The sequence below is a fragment of the Lithobates pipiens genome, unplaced genomic scaffold, assembly GCF_037356315.1.
Source record: "Lithobates pipiens isolate NorthernLeopardFrog02 unplaced genomic scaffold, aLitPip1_a1.2 Scaffold_185, whole genome shotgun sequence".
Lineage (NCBI taxonomy): Eukaryota > Metazoa > Chordata > Amphibia > Anura > Ranidae > Lithobates > Lithobates pipiens.
Window position 1 is genome coordinate 1 of NW_027507761.1, and position 27,902 is coordinate 27,902.

The 27,902-nt window shown below is 50.2% G+C and overlaps 1 protein-coding gene across 1 annotated transcript in view; it reads left to right on the plus strand.

Moving 5' to 3' along the window:
- The first annotated feature begins 105 nt into the window (after positions 1 to 105).
- LOC143995703 (uncharacterized) overlaps positions 106 to 27,902 on the plus strand; it is a 42,788-nt gene continuing 14,991 nt past the window's right edge. The window contains exons 1-3 of the mRNA XM_077490451.1: positions 106 to 168; positions 2,488 to 2,555; positions 21,345 to 21,770. Coding sequence (XP_077346577.1) covers positions 21,455 to 21,770 — 316 coding nt within the window. The 5' untranslated portion in view covers positions 106 to 168; positions 2,488 to 2,555; positions 21,345 to 21,454. The remainder of the gene's footprint in view (positions 169 to 2,487; positions 2,556 to 21,344; positions 21,771 to 27,902) is intronic.

The following is a 27,902-nucleotide window of genomic DNA, read 5'->3' on the forward strand; positions in this document are numbered from 1 at the left end:
CTCCCATTTTCCCTTCATATAAAGCATTAAATTTTGGGAATTCTGTGGAGTTCAGACACGGACTACATTTCCCATCATGCCTCAGTTCTGCTCTCCCAGCATCCTCAGCAGACTCCGCCCCTCTCCCAGATTCTGCAGCCCATCCATAGGGAAGCTGAGTGTATCCAGGTATGTGTGGCCCATCGCCTGCACTCTGTATGGGGGAGGGGTTCTCCTATACAATGCTGTCCATTGTCTGCGCTGTATACCCGGGGGGGAGGAGGGAGGGGGCTATCTATATACTGTATACACTTTATATAGAGGAAAGCAGGAGAAGTGTTTATTTTTCTACCTATCTATCCATGTATAGAGAGGGAGATAACCCTCGGAATATTCCTTCCTATATACTTCCCTATATACCTCCCTATTTACCTCCCTATATATCACCCTATATTCCTCCCTATATACCTCTCTGTATATCTCCCTGTATACCTCTCTATATATCTCCCTGTATACCTTCCTATATACCTCCGTACACTGATCAGCCAGAACATTATGACCCCCGTAATATACCTCCCTATATATCACCCTATATACTTCTCTGTATACCTCCCTATATATCTCCCTGTATACCTCTCTATATATCTCCCTGTATTCCTCCCTATATACCTCCCTATATATCTCCCTGTATACCTCCGTACACTGATCAGCCAGAACATTATGACCCCCAGAATATTCCTCCCTATATACCTCTCTATATATCTCCCTGTATACCTCCCTATATACCTCAGTACACTGATCAGCCAGAACATTACGACCCCCGGAATATTTCCCCCTGTATACCTCCTTATATATCGCCCTATATGTGTCCTGTATATAGAGAGAGGGAAGGGGAAGGGAGAGGGGGATAACAAGAGATGTATGGGGGGAGGGAGAGGTGATAAAAAGAGAGGGATGGGGGAAGGGAGAGGGGGATAAAGAGAGAGAGGGATGGGGGGAATAATGGGGGATAAAGAGAGGGGGACGGAGAGGGGGGAGAGAGTGAGAGGAGTATAAAGAGAGGAGGATGGGGGAAGAGCGAGAGGGGTATAAAGAAGGAGGGGTGGAAGGGCAGGAGGAGAGTAAGAGGGGTATAAAGAGAGAGGGGAAGGGACAGGGGGAGAATGAGAGGGGTATAAAGAGAGGGGGGAGAATGAGAGGGGTATAAAGAGATGGGGAAGGGACAGGGGGAAGAGAGGGGTATAAAGAGAGGAGGTGGGGTAGGGACAGGAGCGAGAGTGAGAGGGGTATACAGAGAGGGGGGAAAGGGACAATGGGAGAATGAGAGGGGTATAAGGAGAGGGGGGAGAATGAGAGGGGATGGGGGAAGGGACGGGGGGAGAGTGAGATGGGTATAAGTAGAGGGGGGAGAGTGAGAGGGGTATAAAGAGAGGGGGGTGGGGGAAGGGACACGGGGGAAGTGAGAGGGGTATATAGAGGGGGATGGGGGATGGGGGAAGGGACAGGGGGGAAAGTGAGAGGGGTATATAGAGGGGGATGGGGGAAGGGACGGGGGTAAAGTGAGAGGGGTATATAGAGGGGGATGGGGAAGGGACAGGGGGGAAAGTGAGAGGGGTATATAGAGGGGGATGGGGGAAGGGACAGGGGGGAAAGTGAGAGGGGTATATAGAGGGGGAAGGGACAGGGGGGAAAGTGAGAAGGGTATATAGAGGGGGGTGGGGAAGGGACAGGGGGGAAAGTGAGAGGGGTATATAGAGGGGGAAGGGACAGGGGGGAAGGGACGGGGGTAAAGTGAGAGGGGTATATAGAGGGGGATGGGGAAGGGACAGGGGGGAAAGTGAGAGGGGTATATAGAGGGGGGTGGGGGAAGGGACGGGGGAAAGTGAGAGGGGTATATAGAGGGGGATGGGGGAAGGGACGGGGGTAAAGTGAGAGGGGTATATAGAGGGGGATGGGGGAAGGGACGGGGGTAAAGTGAGAGGGGTATATAGAGGGGGATGGGGAAGGGACAGGGGGGAAAGTGAGAGGGGTATATAGAGGGGGGTGGGGGAAGGGACGGGGGAAAGTGAGAGGGGTATATAGAGGGGGATGGGGGAAGGGACGGGGGTAAAGTGAGAGGGGTATATAGAGGGGGATGGGGGAAGGGACGGGGGTAAAGTGAGAGGGGTATATAGAGGGGGATGGGGAAGGGACAGGGGGGAAAGTGAGAGGGGTATATAGAGGGGGGTGGGGGAAGGGACGGGGGAAAGTGAGAGGGGTATATAGAGGGGGATGGGGGAAGGGACGGGGGTAAAGTGAGAGGGGTATATAGAGGGGGATGGGGGAAGGGACGGGGGTAAAGTGAGAGGGGTATATAGAGGGGGATGGGGAAGGGACAGGGGGGAAAGTGAGAGGGGTATATAGAGGGGGATGGGGGAAGGGGGGAGTGATAGTGAATACAGATAGTGTAGATGCGATTCTCCTCCTGCTGGCTCTCTATTGGTCTAATTCTTCTGTTTTCTCTGGAAGGGCGATGCCGCTATATAATCACACATGTGCGATCCGGGACGCTGTGAGACGGGAACAACCAATCCCTGGTGAGTATAGAGCGGGTCCAATATCATACCTGAGGAGAGGCAGATACCCCAATGTGTGTGTGACCCCAATACTAATATACAGAGAGAGTTTGGGGTCCGGTCAGATGATGATGATGGGGACTCATTGAGTTCAGCGTCCTCTATGGATGATGAGTTTTGGGGTACAATGAAACGCGTTGGTTCTCCAGGCAGAGGGAGGAGTCGGGCTAAGAATCGGCGGCTTCAACTACCCTAATGGCAGTTCCCATTCCGTTTCTATAGAAGGCTCCATGCACGGTGACGGTGATGTTCCTTAGTCTGGCTCTCCCGTAGGGATTATGTTGTATGCATTTTGGTTTGCACCATTTATTATGTTCTTGTTTTTTTTGTTTTGTATAATTATATTCAATTATTTTGTAAATATGTTTTACATATTTATTATGGTTTTATTGTATATAAGTTGTTGTTTGTAAGATTTTCAATAAACAAAATTAACCCCTCATAATGGGCACAGCGGGTGTACAGACCCGGGAACTCAGCACAGGGATGGGGGGAGGGGCCCCTCATAATTGGTAGAGAGAGTGTACAGACCCGGGAACTCAGCACAGGGATGGGGGGAGGGGCCCCTCATAATTGGTAGAGAGAGTGTACAGACCCGGGAACTCGGCACAGGGATGGGGGGAGGGGCCCCTCATAATGGGCACAGCGGGTGTACAGACCCGGGAACTCAGCACAGGGATGGGGGGAACCCCTCATAATGGGCACAGCGGGTGTACAGACCCAGGAACTCAGCACAGGGATGGGGGGAGGGGCCCCTCATAATGGGCACAGCGGGCGTACAGACCCAGGAACTCAGCACAGGGATGGTGGGAACCCCTCATAATGGGCACAGCGGGTGTACAGACCCGGTAACTCAGCACAGGGATGGTGAGAACCCCTCATAATGGGCACAGCGGGTGTACAGACCCGGGAACTCAGCACAGGGATGGTGGGAACCCCTCATAATGGGCACAGCGGGTGTACAGACCCGGGAACTCAGCACAGGGATGGTGGGAACCCCTCATAATGGGCACAGCGGGTGTACAGACCCGGGAACTCGGCACAGGGATGGTGGGAACCCCTCATAATGGGCACAGCGGGTGTACAGACCCGGGAACTCAGCACAGGGATGGTGGGAACCCCTCATAATGGGCACAGCGGGTGTACAGACCCGGGAACTCAGCACAGGGATGGTGGGAACCCCTCATAATGGGCACAGCGGGTGTACAGACCCGGGAACTCGGCACAGGGATGGTGGGAACCCCTCATAATGGGCACAGCGGGTGTACAGACCCGGGAACTCGGCACAGGGATGGTGGGAACTCCTCATAATGGGCACAGCGGGTGTACAGACCCGGGAACTTGGCACAGGGATGGTGGGAGCCCCTCATAATGGGCACAGCGGGTGTACAGACCCGGGAACACAGCACAGGGATGGTGGGAACCCCTCATAATGGGCACACCGGGTGTACAGACCTGGGAACATGGCATAGGGATGGTGAGGACCCCTCATAATGGGCACAGCGGGTGTACAGACCCGATAAATCAGCACAGGGATGGTGAGAACCCCTCATAATGGGCACAGCGGGTGTACAGACCCGGGAACTCAGCACAGGGATGGTGGGAACCCCTCATAATGGGCACAGCGGGTGTACAGACCCGGGAACTCGTCACAGGGATGGTGGGAACCCCTCATAATGGGCACAGCGGGTGTACAGACCCGGGAACTCAGCACAGGGATGGTGAGAACCCCTCATAATGGGCACAGCGGGTGTACAGACCCGGGAACTCGGCACAGGGATGGTGGGAACCCCTCATAATGGGCACAGCGGGTGTACAGACCCGGGAACTCAGCACTGCGATGGTGGGAACCCCTCATAATGGGCACAGCGGGTGTACAGACCCGGGAACTCGGCACAGGGATGGTGGGAACCCCTCATAATGGGCACAGCGGGTGTACAGACCCGGGAACTCGGCACAGGGATGGTGGGAACCCCTCATAATGGGCACAGCGGGTGTACAGACCCGGGAACTCGGCACAGGGATGGTGGGAACCCCTCATAATGGGCACAGCGGGTGTACAGACCCGGGAACTCAGCACTGCGATGGTGGGAACCCCTCATAATGGGCACAGCGGGTGTACAGACCCGAGAACTCGGCACAGGGATGGTGGGAACCCCTCATAATGGGCACAGCGGGTGTACAGACCCGAGAACTCGGCACAGGGATGGTGGGAACCCCTCATAATGGACACAGCGGGTGTACAGACCCGGGAACTCAGCACAGGGATGGTGTGAACCCCTCATAATGGGCACAGCGGGTGTACAGACCCGGGAACTCGGCACAGGGATGGTGGGAACCCCTCATAATGGGCACAGCGGGTGTACAGACCCGGGAACTCGGCACAGGGATGGTGGGAACCCCTCATAATGGGCACAGCGGGTGTACAGACCCGGGAACTCGGCACAGGGATGGTGGGAACCCCTCATAATGGGCACAGCGGGTGTACAGACCCGAGAACTCAGCACATGGATGGTGGGAACCTCTCATAATGGGCACAGCGGGGGTACAGACCCGGGAACTCAGCACAGGGATGGTGGGAACCCCTCATAATGGGCACAGCGGGTGTACAGATCCAGGAACTCAGCACAGGGATGGTGGGAACCCCTCATAATGGGCACAGCGGGTGTACAGACCCGGGAACTCGGCACAGGGATGGTGGGAACCCCTCATAATGGGCACAGCGGGTGTACAGACCCGGGAACTCGGCACAGGGATGGTGGGAACCCCTCATAATGGGCACAGCGGGTGTACAGACCCGGGAACTCGGCACAGGGATGGTGGGAACCCCTCATAATGGGCACAGCGGGTGTACAGACCCGGGAACTCGGCACAGGGATGGTGGGAACCCCTCATAATGGGCACAGCGGGTGTACAGACCCGGGAACTCAGCACTGCGATGGTGGGAACCCCTCATAATGGGCACAGCGGGTGTACAGACCCGAGAACTCGGCACAGGGATGGTGGGAACCCCTCATAATGGGCACAGCGGGTGTACAGACCCGAGAACTCGGCACAGGGATGGTGGGAACCCCTCATAATGGGCACAGCGGGTGTACAGACCCGGGAACTCGGCACAGGGATGGTGGGAACCCCTCATAATGGGCACAGCGGGTGTACAGACCTGGGAACTCAGCACAGGGATGGTGGGAACCCCTCATAATGGGTACAGCGGGTGTACAGACCCGAGAACTCAGCACATGGATGGTGGGAACCCCTCATAATGGGCACAGCGGGTGTACAGACCCGGGAACTCAGCACAGGGATGGTGTGAACCCCTCATAATGGGCACAGCGGGTGTACAGACCCGGGAACTCGGCACAGGGATGGTGGGAACCCCTCATAATGGGCACAGCGGGTGTACAGACCCGGGAACTCGGCACAGGGATGGTGGGAACCCCTCATAATGGGCACAGCGGGTGTACAGACCCGGGAACTCGGCACAGGGATGGTGGGAACCCCTCATAATGGGCACAGCGGGTGTACAGACCCGAGAACTCAGCACATGGATGGTGGGAACCTCTCATAATGGGCACAGCGGGGGTACAGACCCGGGAACTCAGCACAGGGATGGTGGGAACCCCTCATAATGGGCACAGCGGGTGTACAGATCCAGGAACTCAGCACAGGGATGGTGGGAACCCCTCATAATGGGCACAGCGGGTGTACAGACCCGGGAACTCGGCACAGGGATGGTGGGAACCCCTCATAATGGGCACAGCGGGTGTACAGACCCGGGAACTCGGCACAGGGATGGTGGGAACCCCTCATAATGGGCACAGCGGGTGTACAGACCCGGGAACTCGGCACAGGGATGGTGGGAACCCCTCATAATGGGCACAGCGGGTGTACAGACCCGGGAACTCGGCACAGGGATGGTGGGAACCCCTCATAATGGGCACAGCGGGTGTACAGACCCGGGAACTCAGCACTGCGATGGTGGGAACCCCTCATAATGGGCACAGCGGGTGTACAGACCCGAGAACTCGGCACAGGGATGGTGGGAACCCCTCATAATGGGCACAGCGGGTGTACAGACCCGGGAACTCAGCACAGGGATGGTGGGAACCCCTCATAATGGGCACAGCGGGTGTACAGACCCGAGAACTCGGCACAGGGATGGTGAGAACCCCTCATAATAGGCACAGCGGGTGTACAGACCCGAGAACTCGGCACAGGGATGGTGGGAACCCCTCATAATGGGCACAGCGGGTGTACAGACCCCGGAACTCGGCACAGGGATGGTGGGAACCCCTCATAATGGGCACAGCGGGTGTACAGACCCGGGAACTCGGCACAGGGATGGTGGGAACCCCTCATAATGGGCACAGCGGGTGTACAGACCCGGGAACTCAGCACAGGGATGGTGGGAACCCCTCATAATGGGCACAGCGGGTGTACAGACCCGGGAACTCGGCACAGGGATGGTGGGAAACTGCCATTCCTCTCCTTGACAGCGAGGTGAGAGGTTGCTAGTTCCTTTGCTCCTGTGCTTCCAGAGACCAGGGGCTAGAGTTACTCCTCTGCCCCAGGAAGGATGCTGGATCCTGGGGAGGACCCTGGCGGGGGCCCCCTGGATAGGCCTCAACCTGCGGAAGATTCTGGGCCTGGCCCAAGGAAGGATGAATCTCTGTCTTCCTTTAGACGGAGGATTGTGGAAACGCTGAAGCGGATTGAGAAGGAAGAGGAGAAGTTGGGAGCTTTGAAAGCTGAATTTAAAAAGAAGAAGCAGATTTGTGCCAAAGTCTTCAGTAAGAAGAGACCGGCTCTGAGGCCTGAATTGAAGGACCTGGAACAAGCTCTGCGGAAGCAGAAAGAATTGGTGAGTTCTCTGAAGGAGAATAGTGGAGCTTTTAAAGAAAAATATAAAAACGAGGAGCGATTTAATCAACTGAGGAAAGGAGCTTCTTCCTGCATGGAGAGCGAGGAGATGGAAGCAGAGAGTGAGAAAGTGGGCCCGGAGGATGAGCCCAGCTCTTCAACATCTCAGACATCTGCTGAACCCTCAATGGCGGAGGCCTCTGTCCCCTTCCCTCCCCAGCAATGTGGAACATCCCAGCAGGAGGATGAAGGTTCTAACATGTTGGATCTGATCAGCAAACTGGAGGCCAGTCCAGATTCAGCTCCCCAGGAAGGTGAGGAGAAGATGGACACCGTTCCTATTCCTGTGGAGAGAGCAGGTGCAGGTACTGTGTGTGTGCAGGATGGTGGGATCTTTAATAACAATGGGCCTGCTGAGGGTTGTGGTACTGCAGACAGTCAGCCCAGACCCATAGACAATATACAGCAAGCAAATACATCTGCTAATAACTGTCAGCTTCAGTCTGCAGAGAGGTCCATGGACAATACAGTGACTTTGCCTGGACCAGGCACAGCGGCTGTTCCTGTGAATGGTGGAGGAGATGCTGGGAGCAGTAGTACTACAGCTCTCCAGGAGTCTGCAGCAGCCAAGACTGTGATATCTCCCAGGATTGCAGCTGAGTGTTCGGGGGAGGGGGTGGGTCCTGCTAATCAGAAGACTGCTATCCCAGCTGATTCACACTCTCTGCCAGCAGGTCTGAATGTATCTGAGGACAAGACTGCAAATGCTGGAAGAAAAACTTATGCTGGTGTTGCTGCCACAGGATCTGGGAAGGGGGAACAAGCAGGGAGGGAACATGGGGACTTTCTATCTTTCTCCCTGTTTAAAAGGAGGAATGTTGTACAATTGAAATGGGAAGGTGATGGAAACCCCCCACATAGGAGGGTGGTGGTGGATAAAATTCTGCAGATGGGGTTTAGGCCTGCGGATATCTTCGCCCTGATCAGTCCGGCAGGTTCCTATGAATATGATTTGTCCTTTATCCGTCCCGAGTCTCTGGACATATTTTGGGAGAAGTTTGAACACGTGTGTAGGGGCCTGCCGGACTGGAAAGGGCTCATCCCCAAACTTATTTCCCGCCAGCCCCTCATTAAGATGGTGACAATTCTTGTGCGCAATGAATCCATACCACAAGGGGATCTGACTGTATGGTTGAGGAGGTATGGGGATGTCCTGAGCCCCCTGAGAAAGATTTTGGACGATCGGGGAATATGGACAGGGGGATGGTCTGTGCAGCTGAAACTAAAGGTTATTGACAATGTTGTCCAACATCTGCCATCCTCAGCTTTCCTGGGGAGGGACAGGCTGACCATCTTCTACCCGGGCCAGCCAAAGCTCTGCAATAAATGTGGAGATAAAGGGCATCTTGCATCCTCCTGTCCAGTAATGAAGTGCTCCCTGTGTCAGGGTATAGGACATTTGGCAAAGGATTGTAATATTATAAGGTGTAATCTGTGCAATGCAGTGGGACATCCTTATAGTCAGTGTCCTGAGGCAATGCACAATAAGCCTGAGCTCATGAGGGAGTTTTTCCGTCCGGACATGGAGGATGCGCAGAGCTCATCAGCTGGAGGGCCTGTGATCCCATCTGAGTCTGTGCCAATACCCAATGTGTCTCCCCAGTCTGTGCCAATACCCAATGTGTCTCCCCAGTCTGTGCCAATACCCAATGTGTCTCCCCAGTCTGTGCCAATACCCAATGTGTCTCTCCAGTCTGTGCCCATACCCAATGGGTCTGTGTCTCCCCAGTCTGTGCCCATACCCAATGGGTCTGTGTCTCCCCAGTCTGTGCCCATACCCAATGGGTCTGTGTCTCCCCAGTCTGTGCCAGTACCCAATGTGCCTGTGTCCTCCCAGCCTGTATGTAAAGTTTCAGTTGCCAAGAATGTGTCCAATCCTTCTGTGTCTTATCCTTCTGTGTCTTCTAAAATTGCAGAGGCAGCAAGAGGTGCTGAGGCTGGTGCATCAGGTGTGGTGCCAGTCCCCCTCCCCCGACGCTGCAGGGTTCCTATTGCAGATCGTGGGGGCCAGAGGAGTGGGGAAAATAGTGGGGAGGCTGGCCTGGTGGTAGATAAGGGAAGGGAGAGTGGGGGGGAGGGGGTTGAAGGGGAGGATAGGTGTGGGGAGGCTGGTTGTGGTTTATCCAAAGATGATATGGAGTGGTTGGAGGATAGGAGGAGGAGGGGCAAAATAAGGAAAAAAAGGGGTTCAGTTCCCTTCAATCCTGAAGTTTTGCCTTTGAAAAATAAGTTTAAGGTCCTGTCGGACGATGATGATGATTGGGACTCGTTCAGTTCAGCGTCCTCCATGGACGATGAGTGCCAGGGCGCAACAAAGCGTGCTGGTTCTCCAGGCAGAGGGAGTAGTCAGGCTAAGAAACGTCTGCCTCAATTACCCTAATGGCAGTTCCCACTCCGTTAAAAGTGGCAACCATTAATGTTGCCAGTTTGAGATCAGTAAGTGCTCGTCATATGGCCTTATTTTTGCTCAGCGAGTTTGATGCTGACATTTTGTTTTTACAAGAGACCCATCTGAGTAGTCTGGCCGATATACATCTGGCAAAGAAGGAGTGGAGACGTGGTCCCTCATTTTGGTCTCTTGCGGCCGAGCCTTACAGCGGGGTTGCAGTCCTTTTTTCTGGTATGGTAACGTGCCGGCGGGTAATTGAGGTAGAGATTGGGAGATGCATGGTCTTGGACGTCTCTGTAAGGGGGCAGGACTTGCGCCTGATTAACATCTATGGTCCCCAGACAAAGTGGGGCAGGAAATGCCTCCTTACAAAGATTAAGCCTTTTCTTTTTACGGCCCAGCAGGTTATCTTTGGAGGTGATTTCAACACCATTACTAGGTCTAAAGACAGGAGAGGTTTCAGAGATAAGCTGGGCTATGACACCCTTTTTCTCAATGCGATAGTTAGGGAAGCAGGTCTGGTAGATGCGCACATTAAGCGTTGCCCAGACAGCACGGGGTTCACTTTTCAGAGAGGTAGTAGTCAGAGTAGGATAGATAGGTTTTTTTTAAAGGGAGACTCTGCTTTTTCGGCCCCTGTGTGTCGGGCAGTGGAGTTTTCTGACCACTGTATTCTGTCTGTGACTCTGAATGCCTCAGACATGCCACCTAGGGGGAGGGGTATCTGGAGATTGAATTCGGCCCTCCTGGAAGACGAGAGAGTAAGACAATCCTTTGAGGATTTTTTTCAAGCACAGGTAACGATCCTAGACTTTTGCAACAGCAAGTCAGAATGGTGGGAGCTTGTAAAACAGCGGACTGTTAGGCTTTTCAAGGCCATAGGAAGAAAGAAGCAGCAAGATAAGTATATCACCTACCAGCGTTTGCGGAGGAAACTTGACCGCCTTGTTTCGAATGGAGGAGATTCTGGGGCGATCTCTGAGGTGAAGCTCCTCCTTAGGAGACATGAATATGACCGGCACGCCTCTTTGGTTCAGGAGAGGGATTACGGGAAATACCATTCACCTGACCCTTACCAGAACTGTAAACAGAGCGTAGCAGTTAAGACGGTCCATGGCCTGAAGGACAGTACGGGCTCCCTGACGAAGTCTAGGTCAGGGATCCTGGAGGTGGTCAGGTCATACTATGCAGATCTCCTGGGAGGAAGGAACCTTGATCGGACAAGGATGTTGGGTTTTTTGGACTCTACACCAGGACTGGAGAGTAATGTTCCTTTGATGAATTTGACAGATGAAATCACTGCAGATGAGGTAGTCCAGGCTATTGATAAACTGGCCATCAAGAAAACGCCAGGGCCAGATGGGTTGACAGCTGAGTTTTATAAATGTTTTAAGACGATCCTGGCTCCCTACCTTGCGGAGGTTTTTAATAGCTGTTTGCAGGAGGGTTCTCTCCCTCCCTCCATGAGGCAATCTGCAGTGATCCTTCTGTCAAAGGGTAAAGATCCTTCGATGATTGAGAATTGGCGCCCCATTAGCCTTCTTAATGTCGATAGAAAGATACTGGCAAAGATTTTTTTCTGGCGATTTTCGCCAGTGGCAGGCAGTTTGTTATCCCACCACCAGCACTGTTCGGTCCAAGGTAGAAGCACTTTCTCAGCAGTGTTAGCCGTCCGGGAGGCCTTGGAGCGTTGTAGGGCTGCTGGTTGGGGTAAATTTTTGCTGACATTGGATCAGGCTAAGGCCTTTGATCGGGTTAATCATGAGTACTTATGGCTGCTTCTTGGCAGATATGGCCTGGAGGGGGGTTTCATTGATTGGCTTAAGATTTTGTACAAAGGGGCTGAAAGCTTTCCGCTAGTTAATGGTTGGGTCGGGCAACCCTTTGTGGTCGGCTCGGGTGTGCGTCAGGGGTGCCCATTGAGTCCTCTGTTATATGCATTTGCAATTGACCCCTTCATCAGAAGGCTGGAGAATGGGCCATTGTGTGGAGTACCTTTGGGCATCGCTGGTGAGCCTCCTTTGAAAGTTGTGGCCTATGCTGATGATGTTTCTGTTTTTGTCTCTGGGACTGGAGAGGCGCAGGAGGTGGTCTCAGTGATAACGCAGTATTCAGAGGCATCAGGTTCAAAGGTCAACCAGGACAAGTGTGAAGCTTTCTGGATGGGCGTGGAAGGTGAGAGCTTTGTTCTCCCGGATGACTTCCCGGAGCCCCAGCAAAAAATTAGAGTTCTAGGCATTGAATTTGGCCCAGGTGACTATGGTCATGCAAATTGGGTGAACAGGCTGGAGAATGCCGATGCCAAGGTGGCAAGCTGGAAAGGTTGGCAGCTTTCCTTGAGGGAAAAGGTTGATCTGATCAAGACTTACCTGATTCCGATTTTTCTATATGTCAGTTTTGTTTGCGTTTTGCCAGCTTCTCTCTATACCAGGGTCTATACTTGTTTCTTCCAGCTGTTATGGGGGAACAGAATAAACCTTGTCAAAAGGAATGTGACTTACCTTTCTAGGCGGGAGGGTGGTCTAGGGATGATCAACCCTGTAGTCTTTTTCTCTCTGATGTTTGTGAAGTACAATCTTGGTAACATGTTGGCAGAGAGACCGCCTGGGTGGGTTGGTATTTTCCAGTCCTGGTTTAGGCCCTTTCTGCGAGACTGGGAAAATGGTGGGCCAGTGAAGAGCCTGAGGGTCAAGCATGATAAGCTCCCGGCTTATGTTGCCCCGTGTTTGAAAATGCTTCGGCAGTGGCAAGTAACAGCAGGAGAAGTCAGATCTCTTCCAAGGAAACTTCTTGAGAAGCGGATCATGAGCTCTGTTTTTTGCGAGCCACTGGCCTTGAGGGATTGCCCAAGCCTGGTTTTGGGGGTGGGTTTGCGGTTGATTAATTTGGAGAGAATCCCAATGAAGTTTAGGGATCAGGCTTGGCTTGCCTTTCATGGAAAACTATATGTGAAGGGCAACTTGAAGTTTCTTTCCATGAGTGATCGGGGCTGCCCGAGAGTGGAGTGTGGAGGAGTGGTGGAGTCCATGGATCACTTTCTACTTCAGTGCCCTTTTAATATAGAGGTGTACAAGAGGGTGGGGAGGGCTCTGAGTATACCCTTCCTCCCCCATATGAGTTATGCAGAGTGGGTGTATGGGGCTTTCCAGACTCGTCGGGATTATGATTTGGAAACACTTTTTTTAGTTAGTTTAGTAGTCCGTTATTTCACGTGGAGTGCACGGTGTCAGGTATCCTTACGGGGTAAAATCCTCCCTGTGGAAGTGGTGATGCAGAACATTCTGGGTGAGGTTGGGAAGATTCGGGGTCTTGAGAAAGACAGGTGGCAGCAGGAGGCCTGGATAAAGGCGTGGAGGAATATCAGGGCTCTGTAGCTGCTGCCTGTTGATCTCGGGGTGTGCGGCTTTCTTTGTATTCTTCTTTCACTCCCTTAGATTTTCAGATCAAATACAATTTTGATAAAAGGCTCCATGCATGGTGACGGTGATGTTCCTTAGTCTGGCTCTCCCATAGGGATTATGTAATGCGCAATCTGTTTTTGCACTGTTTATTTTGTTCTTGTTCTTTCTGGTCTGTATAATGATATTCAATTATTTTGTAAATATGTTTTTATTTATTTATTATGGTTTTATTGTATATAAGTTGTTGTTTGTAAGATTTTCAATAAAACAAAATTAACCCCTCATAATGGGCACAGCGGGTGTACAGACCCGGAACTCGGCACAGGGATGGTGGGAACCCCTCATAATGGGCACAGCGGGTGTACAGACCCGGAACTCGGCACAGGGATGGTGGGAACCCCTCATAATGGGCACAGCGGGTGTACAGACCCGGGAACTCAGCACAGGGATGGTGAGAACCCCTCATAATGGGCACAGCGGGTGTACAGACCCGGGAACTCAGCACTGCGATGGTGGGAACCCCTCATAATGGGCACAGCGGGTGTACAGACCGGGGAACTCAGCACAGGGATGGTGGGAACCCCTCATAATGGGCACAGCGGGTGTACAGACCCGGGAACTCAGCACAGGGATGGTGGGAACCCCTCATAATGGGCACAGCGGGTGTACAGACCCGGGAACTCGGCACAGGGATGGTGGGAACCCCTCATAATGGGCACAGCGGGTGTACAGACCCGGGAACTCAGCACAGGGATGGTGGGAACCCCTCATAATGGGCACAGCGGGTGTACAGACCCGGGAACTCAGCACAGGGATGGTGGGAACCCCTCATAATGGGCACAGCGGGTGTACAGACCCGGGAACTCGGCACAGGGATGGTGGGAACCCCTCATAATGGGCACAGCGGGTGTACAGACCCGGGAACTCAGCACTGCGATGGTGGGAACCCCTCATAATGGGCACAGCGGGTGTACAGACCCGAGAACTCGGCACAGGGATGGTGGGAACCCCTCATAATGGGCACAGCGGGTGTACAGACCCGAGAACTCGGCACAGGGATGGTGGGAACCCCTCATAATGGGCACAGCGGGTGTACAGACCCCGGAACTCGGCACAGGGATGGTGGGAACCCCTCATAATGGGCACAGCGGGTGTACAGACCCGGGAACTCGGCACAGGGATGGTGGGAACCCCTCATAATGGGCACAGCGGGTGTACAGACCCGGGAACTCGGCACAGGGATGGTGGGAACCCCTCATAATGGGCACAGCGGGTGTACAGACCCGAGAACTCGGCACAGGGATGGTGGGAACCCCTCATAATGGGCACAGCGGGTGTACAGACCCGGGAACTCAGCACTGCGATGGTGGGAACCCCTCATAATGGGCACAGCGGGTGTACAGACCCGAGAACTCGGCACAGGGATGGTGGGAACCCCTCATAATGGGCACAGCGGGTGTACAGACCTGAGAACTCAGCACAGGGATGGTGGGAACCCCTCATAATGGGCACAGCGGGTGTACAGACCCGGGAACTCGGCACAGGGATGGTGGGAACCCCTCATAATGGGCACAGCGGGTGTACAGACCCGGGAACTCAGCACAGGGATGGTGGGAACCCCTCATAATGGGCACAGCGGGTGTACAGACCCGGGAACTCAGCACTGCGATGGTGGGAACCCCTCATAATGGGCACAGCGGGTGTACAGACCGGGGAACTCAGCACAGGGATGGTGGGAACCCCTCATAATGGGCACAGCGGGTGTACAGACCCGGGAACTCGGCACAGGGATGGTGGGAACCCCTCATAATGGGCACAGCGGGTGTACAGACCGGGGAACTCAGCACAGGGATGGTGGGAACCCCTCATAATGGGCACAGCGGGTGTACAGACCTGGGAACTCAGCACAGGGATGGTGGGAACCCCTCATAATGGGCACAGCGGGTGTACAGACCCGGGAACTCAGCACAGGGATGGTGGGAACCCCTCATAATGGGCACAGCGGGTATACAGACCTGGGAACTCAGCACCGGGATGGTGGGAAACTGCCATTCCTCTCCTTGACAGCGAGGTGAGAGGTTGCTAGTTCCTTTGCTCCTGTGCTTCCAGAGACCAGGGGCTAGAGTTACTCCTCTGCCCCAGGAAGGATGCTGGATCCTGGGGAGGACCCTGGCGGGGGCCCCCTGGATAGGCCTCAACCTGTGGAAGATTCTGGGCCTGGCCCAAGGAAGGATGAATCTCTGTCTGCCTTTAGACGGAGGATTGTGGAAACGCTGAAGCGGATTGAGAAGGAAGAGGAGAAGTTGGGAGCTTTGAAAGCTGAATTTAAAAAGAAGAAGCAGATTTGTGCCAAAGTCTTCAGTAAGAAGAGACCGGCTCTGAGGCCTGAATTGAAGGACCTGGAACAAGCTCTGCGGAAGCAGAAAGAATTGGTGAGTTCTCTGAAGGAGAATAGTGGAGCTTTTAAAGAAAAATATAAAAATGAGGAGCGATTTAATCAAATGAGGAAAGGAGCTTCTTCCTGCATGGAGAGCGAGGAGATGGAAGCAGAGAGTGAGAAAGTGGGCCCGGAGGATGAGCCCAGCTCTTCAACACCTCAGACACCTGCTGAGCCCTCAATGGCGGAGGCCTCTGTCCCCTTCCCTCCCCAGCAATATGGAACATCCCAGCAGGAGGATGAAGGTTCTGACATGCTGGATCTGATCAATAAACTGGAGTCCAGTCCAGATTCAGCTCCCCAGGAAGGTGAGGAGAAGATGGACACCGTTCCTATTCCTGTGGAAGAAAGACCTGTGGAGAGAGCAGGTGCAGGTACTGTGTGTGTGCAGGATGGGGGGAACTTTAATAACAATGGGCCTGCTGAGGGTTGTGGTACTACAGACAGTCAGCCCAGAACCATAGACAATGTACTGCAAGCAAATACATCTGCTAATAACTGTCAGCTTCAGTCTGCAGAGAGGTCCATGGACAATACAGTGACTTTGCCTGGACCAGGCACAGCGGCTGTTCCTGTGAATGGTGGAGGAGATGCTGGGTGTAGTAGTACTACAACTCTCCTGGAGTCTGCAGCAGCCAAGACTGTGATGGCTCCCAGGATTGAAGCTGAGTGTTCGGGGGAGGGGGTGGGTCCTGCTAATCAGAAGACTGCTATCCCAGCTGATTCAGACTCTCTGCCAGCAGGTTTGAATGTATCTGAGGACAAGACTGCAAATGCTGGTGGTGGAAGAAAAACTTATGCTGGTGTTGCTGCCACAGGATCTGGGAAGGGGGAGCAAGCAGGGAAGGAGCATGGGGACGTTTTATCTTCCTCCCTGTGTAAAAGGAGGAATGTTGTACAATTGAAATGGGAAGGTGATGGAAACCCCCCACATAGGAGGGTGGTGGTGGATAAAATCCTGCAGATGGGGTTTAGGCCTGCGGATATCTTCGCCCTGATCAGTCCGGCAGGTTCCTATGAATATGATTTGTCCTTTATCCGTCCCGAGTCTCTGGACATATTTTGGGAGAAGTTTGAACACGTGTGTAGGGGCCTGCCGGACTGGAAAGGGCTCATCCCCAAACTTATTTCCCGCCAGCCCCTCATTAAAATGGTGACAATACTTGTGCGCAATGAATCTATACCACAAGGGGATCTGGCTGTATGGTTGAGGAGGTATGGGGACGTCCTGAGCCCCCTGAGAAAGATTTTGGATGATCGGGGAATATGGACGGGGGATGGTCTGTCCAGCTGAAACTAAAGGTTATTGACAATGTTGTCCAACATCTGCCATCCTCAGCTTTCCTGGGGAGGGACAGGCTGACCATCTTCTACCCGGGCCAGCCAAAGCTCTGCAATAAATGTGGAGATAAAGGGCATCTTGCATCCTCCTATCCAGTGATGAAGTGCTCCCTGTGTCAGGGTATAGGGCATTTGGCAAAGGATTGTAATATTATAAGGTGTAATCTGTGCAATGCAGTGGGACATCCTTATAGTCAGTGTCCTGAGGCAATGCACAACAAGCCGGAGCTCATGAGAGAGTTCTTCCATCTGGACATGGAGGATGCACAGAGCTCATCAGCTGGAGGGCCTGTGAGTCCATCTGAGTCTGTGCCCATACCCAATGTGTCTCCCCAGTCTGTGCCAATACCCAATGTGTCTCCCCAGTCTGTGCCAATACCCAATGTGTCTCCCCAGTCTGTGCCAATACCCAATGTGTCTCCCCAGTCTGTGCCAATACCCAATGTGTCTCCCCAGTCTGTGCCAATACCCAATGTGTCTGTGTCGCCCCAGTCTGTGCCAATACCCAATGTGTCTGTGTTGCCCCAGTATGTGCCAATACCCAATGTGTCTGTGTCCTCCCAGTCTGTATGTAAAGTTTAAATTGCCGAGAATGTGTCCAATCCTTCTGTGTCTTCTAAAATTGCAGAGGCAGCAAGAGGTGCTGAGGCTGGTGCATCAGGTGTGGTGCCAGTCCCCCTCCCCCGACGCTGCAGGGTTTCTATTGCAGATCGTGGGGGGCAGAGGAGTGGGGAAAATAGTGGGGAGGCTGGCCTGGTGGTAGATAAGGGAAGGGAGAGTGGGGGGGAGGGGGTTGAAGGGGAGGATAGGTGTGGGGAGGCTGGTTGTGGTTTATCCAAAGATGATATGGAGTGGTTGGAGGATAGGAGGAGGAGGGGCAAAATAAGGAAAAAAAGGGGTTCAGTTCCCTTCAATCCTAAAGTTTTGCCTTTGAAAAATAAGTTTAAGGTCCTGTCGGACGATGATGATGATGATGATGATTGGGACTCGTTCAGTTCAGCGTCCTCCATGGATGATGAGTGCCAGGGCGCAACAAAGCGTTCTGGTTCTCCAGGCAGAGGGAGTAGTCAGGCTAAGAAACGTCTGCCTCAATTACCCCAATGGCTGTTCCCACTCCGATAAAAGTGGCAACCATTAATGTTGCCAGCTTAAGATCAGTAAGCGCTCGTCATATGGCCTTATTTTTGCTCAGCGAGTTTGATGCTGACATTTTGTTTTTACAAGAGACCCATCTGAGTAGTCTGGCCGATATACATCTGGCAAAGAAGGAGTGGAGACGTGGTCCCTCATTTTGGTCTCTTGCGGCCGAGCCTTACAGCGGGGTTGCAGTCCTTTTTTCTGGTATGGTAACGTGCCGGCGGGTAATTGAGGTAGAGATTGGGAGATGCATGGTCTTGGACGTCTCTGTAAGGGGGCAGGACCTGCGCCTGATTAACATCTATGGTCCCCAGACGAAGTGGGACAGGAAATGCCTCTTTACAAAGATTAAGCCTTTTCTTTTTACGGCCCAGCAGGTTATCTTTGGTGGTGATTTTAACACCATTACTAGGTCTAAAGACAGGAGAGGTTTCAGAGATGAGCTGGGCTATGACACCCTTTTTCTCAATGCGATAGTTAGGGAAGCAGATCTGGTAGATGCGCACATTAAGCGTTGCCCAGACAGCACGGGGTTCATTTTTCAGAGAGGTAGTAGTCAGAGTAGGATAGATAGGTTTTTTTTTAAAGGGAGACTCTGCTTTTTCGGCACCTGTGTGTCGGGCAGTGGAGTTTTCTGATCACTGTATTCTATCTGTGACTCTGAATGCCTCAGACATGCCACCTAGGGGGAGGGGTATCTGGAGATTGAATTCGGCCCTCCTGGAAGACGAGAGAGTAAGACAATCCTTTGAGGACTTTTTTCAAGCACAGGTAACGATCCTAGACTTTTGCAACAACAAGTCGGAATGGTGGGAGCTTGTAAAACAGCGGACTGTTAGGCTTTTCAAGGCCATAGGAAGAAAGAAGCAGCAAGATAAGTATATCACCTACCAGCGTTTGTGGAGGAAACTTGACCGCCTTGTTTCGAATGGAGGAGATTCTGGGGCGATCTCTGAGGTGAAGCTCCTCCTTAGGAGACGTGAATATGACCGGCACGCCTCTTTGGTTCAGGAGAGGGATTACGGGAAATACCATTCGCCTGACCCTTACCAGAACTGTAAACAGAGCGTAGCAGTTAAGACGGTCCATGGCCTGAAGGACAGTACGGGCTCTCTGACGAAGTCTAGGTCAGGGATCCTGGAGGTGGTCAGGTCATACTATGCCGATCTCCTGGGAGGAAGGAACCTTGATCGGACAAGGATGTTGGGTTTTTTGGACTCTACACCAGGACTGGAAAGTAATGTTCCTTTTTTGACAGATGAAATCACTGCAGATGAGGTAGTCCAGGCTATTGATAAACTGGCCATCAAGAAAACGCCAGGGCCAGATGGGTTGACAGCTGAGTTTTATAAATGTTTTAAGACGGTCCTGGCTCCCTACCTTGCGGAGGTTTTTAATGGCTGTTTGTATGAGGGTTCTCTCCCTCCCTCCATGAGGCAATCTGCAGTGATCCTTCTGTCAAAGGGTAAAGATCCTTCGATGATTGAGAATTGGCGCCCCATTAGCCTTCTTAATGTCGATAGAAAGATACTGGCGAAGATTTTTTTCTGGCGATTATCGCCAGTGGCAGGCAGTTTGTTATCTCACCACCAGCACTGTTCGGTCCAAGGTAGAAGCACTTTCTCAGCAGTGTTAGCCGTCCGGGAGTCCTTGGAGCGTTGTAGGGCTGCTGGTTGGGGTAAATTTTTTGCTGACATTGGATCAGGCTAAGGCCTTTGATCGGGTTAATCATGAGTACTTATGGCTCCTTCTTGGCAGATATGGCCTGGAGGGGGGTTTCATTGATTGGCTCAAGATTTTGTACAAAGGGGCTGAAAGCTTTCCGCTAGTTAATGGTTGGGTCGGGCAACCCTTTGTGGTCGGCTCAGGTGTGCGTCAGGGGTGCCCATTGAGTCCTCTGTTATATGCATTTGCAATTGACCCCTTCATTAGAAGGCTAGAGAATGGACCATTGTTTCGGGTACCTATGGGCATCCCTGGTGTGCCTCCTTTGAAAGTTGTGGCCTATGCTGATGATGTTTCTGTTTTTGTCTCTGGGACTGGGGAGGCGCAGGAGGTGGTCTCAGTGATAACACAGTATTCAGAGGCATCAGGTTCAAAGGTCAACCAGGACAAGTGTGAAGCTTTCTGGATGGGCGTGGAAGGTGAGAGCTTTGTTCTCCTGGATGACTTCCCGGAGCCCCAGCAAAAAATGAGAGTTCTAGGCATTGAATTTGGCCCAGGTGACTATGGTCATGCAAATTGGGTGAACAGGCTGGAGAATGCCGATGCCAAGGTGGCAAGCTGGAAAGGTTGGCAGCTTTCCTTGAGGGAAAAGGTTGATCTGGTCAAGACTTATCTGATTCCGATTTTCCTATATGTCAGTTTTGTTTGTGTTTTGCCAGCTTCTCTCTATGCCAGGGTCTATACTTGTTTCTTCCAGCTGTTATGGGGGAACAGAATAAACCTTGTCAAAAGGAATGTGACTTACCTTTCTAGGCGGGAGGGTGGTCTAGGGATGATCAACCCTGTAGTCTTTTTCTCTCTGATGTTTGTGAAGTACAATCTTGGTAACATGTTGGCAGAGAGACCACCTGGGTGGGTTGGTATTTTCCAGTCCTGGTTTAGACCCTTTCTGCGAGACTGGGAAAATGGTGGGCCAGTGAAAAGCCTGAGGGTCAAGCATGATAAGCTCCCGGCTTATGTTGCCCCGTGTTTGAAAATACTTCGGCAGTGGCAAGTAACGGCAGGAGAAGTCAGATCTCTTCCAAGGAAACTTCTTGAGAAGCGGATCATGAGCTCTGCTTTTTGCGAGCCACTGGCCTTGAGGGATTGCCCAAGCCTGGTTTTGGGGGTGGGTTTGCGGTTGATTAATTTGGAGAGAATCCCAATGAAGTTTAGGGATCAGGCTTGGCTTGCCTTTCATGGAAAACTATATGTGAAGGGCAACTTGAAGTTTCTTTCCATGAGTGATCGGGGCTGCCCGAGAGTGCAGTGTGGAGGAGTGGTGGAGTCCAACAGAGCTCCTCAGAGATCTAGGACATTTTTGTGGGGGGGGGGGGGGTTTATCATGCATTTTCCATTTACTGTGAGATCAGTTCAGGGTGGATAAGCTATGAGAACTCTAACGGTGTATTTCCCTGCAGGGTGTGGTTGAGCGGGTTGATGGTGGTGATGGGTTCATCACTCCAGCATTGGCGGATTATCCGGCACCATCCCCGAAACTAAGAAGCTCCACATTCAAGCAGACTGTGACATGACACAGGAGGAAGGGCCAGACCTGGATCACATGACACAGGAGGAGGGGCCAGACCTGGATCACATGACACAGGAGGAGGGGCCAGACCTGGATCACATGACACAGGAGGAGGGGCCAGACCTGGATCACAGGACACAGGAGGAGGGGCCAGACCTGGATCACATGGCACAGGAGGAGGGGCCAGACCTGGATCACAGGACACAGGAGGAGGGGCCAGACCTGGATCACATGGCACAGGAGGAGGGACCAGACCTGGATCACATGGAACAGAAGGAGGGACTGGACTTGGAGCTGTCAGTGGATTCCCTCATTGGTGAGTGCTCTTTTCCTGTATACATCTCTTCTATACAAAGTCTCCTTCATTTCTCCATCCTTCTGGAATATGTATGTATCCTCTTCTGGGGAGGGGCCTGTAAAGTAAAGTGTAAAGTGACACATCTGGACCATGTATAGAACCTGCTGCAGCAAAACTAACATTTCTAAAGAGAAAAAAAATATTTCAAATGTACTTCGGTTGGCGATGTGTGGTTGGGGGGACAAGGTCCTCTTTCCAACAACCCTGGCCGGTGGTTGTGGGGGGTCTGCAGGCAGGGGGCTTATTGGAATCTGGAAGCTAACAAGGGGCCTACCAAATCCCAGCCTCCCATGTAAATGAGTATGGGGTACATAGTGCCCTTACCTATTCCCAACAAAAGTTTAATTAATTAACCACTTCAATACAGGGCACTTAAACACCTTCCTGCCCAGACCAATTTTGAGCTTTCAGCGCTGTCGCACTTTGAATGACAATTGCGCGGTCGTGCTACACTGTACCCAAATGACATTTTTATCATTTTTTTCCCACAAATAGAGCTTTCTTTTGGTGGTATTTGATCACCTCTACGGTTTTTATTTTTTGCGCTACAAATAAAAAAATACAGAAAATTTAGAAAAAAATAATGTTTTTTTGTTTCAGTTTCAAAACTTTGTAAATAAGTACGTTTTCTCCTTCACTGATGGGCACAGATGGGGCTACACTGATGGGCACTGATAAGGCGGCACTGATGGGCACCAATGAAGTGGCACTGATGAGGTGGCATTGATGGGCACTAGGCGGCACTGATAGGCGACACGGATGGGTGACACGGATGGACACTGATAGCTGGCACGGATGGGCATGGATAGGCGGCACAGATGGGCATGGATAGGCGGCACAGATGGGCATGGATAGGCGGCACAGATGGGCATGGGTCGGCAAGTGGTTAAGAAAAACACAGGCACAGTTGTTGACAATTCCTTTATTAAATATAAAAAACAATGTCCCCCGGTGTAGATCCATCATCAATCATGATGCCCACCTATCAGTGCCCATCAGTGCCACCTCATCAGTGACCCAACAGTGCCACCTCATCAGTGCCCAACAGTGCAGCCACATCAGTGCCCAACAGTGCCACCTCATCAGTGCCCAACAATGCAGCCACATCAGTGCCCGTCAGTGAAGGAGAAAACAAAATTTTATAACAGAAAGGAAGAAAACTTTTTTCTGTATTTTTTTTACTTTGTTTAGCAGAAAATAAACCCCCAGAGGTGATGAAATACCACCAAAAGAAATCTCTATTTGTGGGAAACCCCCTCTTTGGGAAGAAAAACAAAAACCAGCTGCAAACAGACATGCGCAGAGCGGCGAGGACACTAGCGGCGGCCATGACAGCTGTCTGGAGGACAGCAAGACCCAGCCACTCCTGCAGAAAAAAAGGTATTTTCTTAAGTAAGAAAAAGGATAGGATACATAAAGGGGAGCCCACTGCATAATAAGAAGCTTATTTAAAGCTTATAAAAAATTCCATGAGATGTCCCCTGAGACCACCAGAACGGGGATTCCCTCCATAAAGCTCATTTAGAGACTGTACAGGAGGGACTTCCAAACAGGAGAGGCTTGAACCTGCTGGGGTGAGGCGGTAAGAGGCTTATTCATCTGTAGGTATCTTAGAAACTCGAACGCTCCAACCTGTCAGGTGAGGATAAAAAAGAGAATGCAGCGGGAGGTCTCCCCTTCAAATTTATAGTTAACCAATCCTGTCAGGTTGTGGGGGCGGAGTCACAACCCAGTGTGTGCTGCCATGAAGGCATCAGGAAATGTAGTTTGGGTACAGTGTTGTATGACCGCGTAATTGTCATTCAAAGTGTGACAGCACTGAAAGCTGAAAATTGGGCAGGAAGGGGGCAAGTGCCCGGCATTAAAGTGGTTAAAAACGATATTTTAACAAAAAGTTTTTTGCATTGATAGTATCAAAAATAAAAAAATAGAGGAAAAAAAAATGGCAAGGGGCCCCCGCAAAATCCATACCAGACCCTTATCCCACGGCACAGCCTGGCAGGCCAGGAAATGGGCGTGAGAAGCGAGTGCCCCCCTCCTGATCCATACCCGGACACTTCCCCTTAACATGGGCGGGTGTTTTGGGGGCGGGGCACCGGACTCGAAAAAAGAAAAAAATGCTTTTCCTGCGAGGAAGGCTGACCGCTGAATGGCTGCTCCTCCGGGTGTCAGTTCTTAAATAGGTAAGGGGTGGGACCAACTGGTGACTGTCCCCTTGAGTCATCACTGAGCAAGCATGCACTGGTCCGTGATGTCACAAGGGGCAGTGCCATCAGGTGACATCACCAGGTGGCCCTCCCCTTACTTATCTAAGAACTGTCCAATGGCGGAGCAGGAATTCAGCGGTCAGCCTTTCTCATGGGAGGAGCTTTTTCTTTTCTTTTCAGGTCCGGCGGGCATCGTGATTGGCGATGGATCTATGTCAGGGACGTCTTTTTTTTTTTTTATGTCATTGCAAAAAATGTCATTGCAAAATCTGTTTTTGTGTTTTTTTTGTTGATACTTTTTTGGTGAATGAGTAGGGGTAAAATCTATTCCATACTCATTCACCTAAAAGGGCTGGGATCTGTGGACCCCCTTATTAAAAGGGGCTTCCAGTTTCTGATAAGACCCCTGCCTGCAGACCCCCACAATCACCCCCCAGGGTGGTGCCCTGCCCCAAAGCACCCCTCATGTTCAAGGCATGGGGGTGCTTTGGGGCCCTAACCCTAACCCTATCCTTATTCCTAACCCTAATCCTATGCTTATTCCTAACCCTAATCCTATCCTTATTCCTAACCCTAATCCTATCCTTATTCCTAACCCTAATCCTATCCTTATTCCTAACCCTAATCCTATGCTTATTCCTAACCCTAATCCTATCCTTATTCCTAACCCTAATCCTATCCTTATTCCTAATCCTATCCTTATTCCTAATCCTATCTGTATTCTTAACCCTAATCCTATCCTTATTCCTAATCCTATCTGTATTCTTAACCCTAATCCTATCCTTATTCCTAACCCTAATCCTGACCCTAGCTGTATTCCTAACCCTAATCCTATCTGTATTCCTAACCCTAATCTTATCTTTATTCCTAATCCTAGCTCTATTCCTAACCCTATCCATTTTCCTAACCCTAATCCTGACCCTAGCTGTATTCCTAACCCTAATCCAATCCTTATTCCTAATCCTATCTGTATTCCTAAACCTAATCCTATCCTTATTCCTAATCCTATCCTTATTCCTAACCCTAATCCTATCCTTATTCCTAACCCTAATCCTATCCTTATTCCTAATCCTATCCTTATTCCTAACCCTAATCCTATCCTTATTCCTAATCCTATCTGTATTCCTAAACCTAATCCTATCCTTATTCCTAATCCTATCCTTATTCCTAACCCTAATCCTATCCTTATTCCTAACCCTAATCCTATCCTTATTCCTAACCCTAATCCTATCCTTATTCCTAAACCTAATCCTATCCTTATTCCTAAACCTAATCCTATCCTTATTCCTAACCCTAATCCTATGCTTATTCCTAACCCTAATCCTATCCTTATTCCTATCCCTAATCCTATCCTTATTCCTATCCCTAATCCTATCCTTATTCCTAACCCTAATCCTATGCTTATTCCTATCCCTAATCCTATCCTTATTCCTAATCCTATCTGTATTCTTAACCCTAATCCTATCCTTATTCCTAACCCTAATCCTGACCCTAGCTGTATTCCTAACCCTAATCTTATCTTTATTCCTAATCCTAGCTGTATTCCTAACCCTATCCATTTTCCTAACCCTAATCCTGACCCTAGCTGTATTCCTAACCCTAATCCTATCCTTATTCCTAATCCTATCTGTATTCCTAAACCTAATCCTATCCTTATTCCTAATCCTATCCTTATTCCTAACCCTAATCCTATCCTTATTCCTAATCCTATCCTTATTCCTAACCCTAATCCTATCCTTATTCCTAATCCTATCTGTATTCCTAAACCTAATCCTATCCTTATTCCTAATCCTATCCTTATTCCTAACCCTAATCCTGACCCTAGCTGTATTCCTAACCCTAATCCTATCTGTATTCCTAACTCTAATTCTATCTGTATTCTTAACCCTAACTCTATCCTTATTCCTAACCCTAATCCTATCCTTATTCCTAGCTTTAATCCTATTTGTATTCCTAACCCTAATCCTATCCTTATTCCTAACCCTAACCCTATGCTTATTCCTAACCCTAATCCTATCCTTATTCCTAAACCTAATCCTGACCCTAGCTGTATTCCTAACCCTAATCCTATCTGTATTTCTAACCCTAATCTTATCTTTATGCCTAATCCTATCTGTATTCCTAACCCTAATTCTATCTGTATTCTTAACCCTAACTCTATCCTTATTCCTAACCCTAATCCTATCCTTATTCCTAATCCTATCCTTATTCCTAGCTTTAATCCTATTTGTATTCCTAACCCTAATCCTATCCTTATTCCTAATCCTATCTGTATCCTTAACCCTAATCCTATCCTTATTCCTAAACCTAATCCTGACCCTAGCTGTATTCCTAACCCTAATCCTATCTGTATTTCTAACCCTAATCTTATCTTTATGCCTAATCCTATCTGTATTCCTAACCCTAATTCTATCTGTATTCTTAACCCTAATCCTATCCTTATTCCTAACCCTAATCCTGACCCTAGCTGTATTCCTAACCCTAATCTTATCTTTATTCCTAATCCTAGCTGTATTCCTAACCCTATCCATTTTCCTAACCCTAATCCTGACCCTAGCTGTATTCCTAACCCTAATCCTATCCTTATTCCTAATCCTATCTGTATTCCTAAACCTAATCCTATCCTTATTCCTAATCCTATCCTTATTCCTAACCCTAATCCTATCCTTATTCCTAATCCTATCTGTATTCCTAAACCTAATCCTATCCTTATTCCTAATCCTATCCTTATTCCTAACCCTAATCCTGACCCTAGCTGTATTCCTAACCCTAATCCTATCTGTATTCCTAACTCTAATTCTATCTGTATTCTTAACCCTAACTCTATCCTTATTCCTAACCCTAATCCTATCCTTATTCCTAGCTTTAATCCTATTTGTATTCCTAACCCTAATCCTATCCTTATTCCTAACCCTAACCCTATGCTTATTCCTAACCCTAATCCTATCCTTATTCCTAAACCTAATCCTGACCCTAGCTGTATTCCTAACCCTAATCCTATCTGTATTTCTAACCCTAATCTTATCTTTACGCCTAATCCTATCTGTATTCCTAACCCTAATTCTATCTGTATTCTTAACCCTAACTCTATCCTTATTCCTAACCCTAATCCTATCCTTATTCCTAATCCTATCCTTATTCCTAGCTTTAATCCTATTTGTATTCCTAACCCTAATCCTATCCTTATTCCTAATCCTATCTGTATCCTTAACCCTAATCCTATCCTTATTCCTAAACCTAATCCTGACCCTAGCTGTATTCCTAACCCTAATCCTATCTGTATTTCTAACCCTAATCTTATCTTTATGCCTAATCCTATCTGTATTCCTAACCCTAATTCTATCTGTATTCTTAACCCTAACTCTATCCTTATTCCTAACCCTAATCCTATCCTTATTCCTAATCCTATCCTTATTCCTAGCTTTAATCCTAGCTGTTTTCCTAACCCTATCCATTTTCCTAACCCTAATCCTGACCCTAGCTGTATTCCTAACCCTAATCCTATCCTTATTCCTAATCCTATCCTTATTCCTAACCCTAATCCTATCCTTATTCCTAACCCTAATCCTATCCTTATTCCTAACCCTAATCCTATCCTTATTCCTAACCCTTATCCTATCCTTATTCCTAACCCTAATCCTATCCTTATTCCTAACCCTAATCCTATCCTTATTCCTAACCCTAATCCTGACCCTAGCTGTATTCCTAACCCTAGCTGTATTTCTAACCATAATCCTACCTGTATTCCTAACCCTAACCCTATCCATTTTCCTAATCCTATCCTTATTCCTAATCCTAATCTTATCTGTATTCTTAACACTAATCCTATCCTTATTCCTAATCCTAATCTTATCTGTATTCTTAACCCTAATCCTATCCTTAT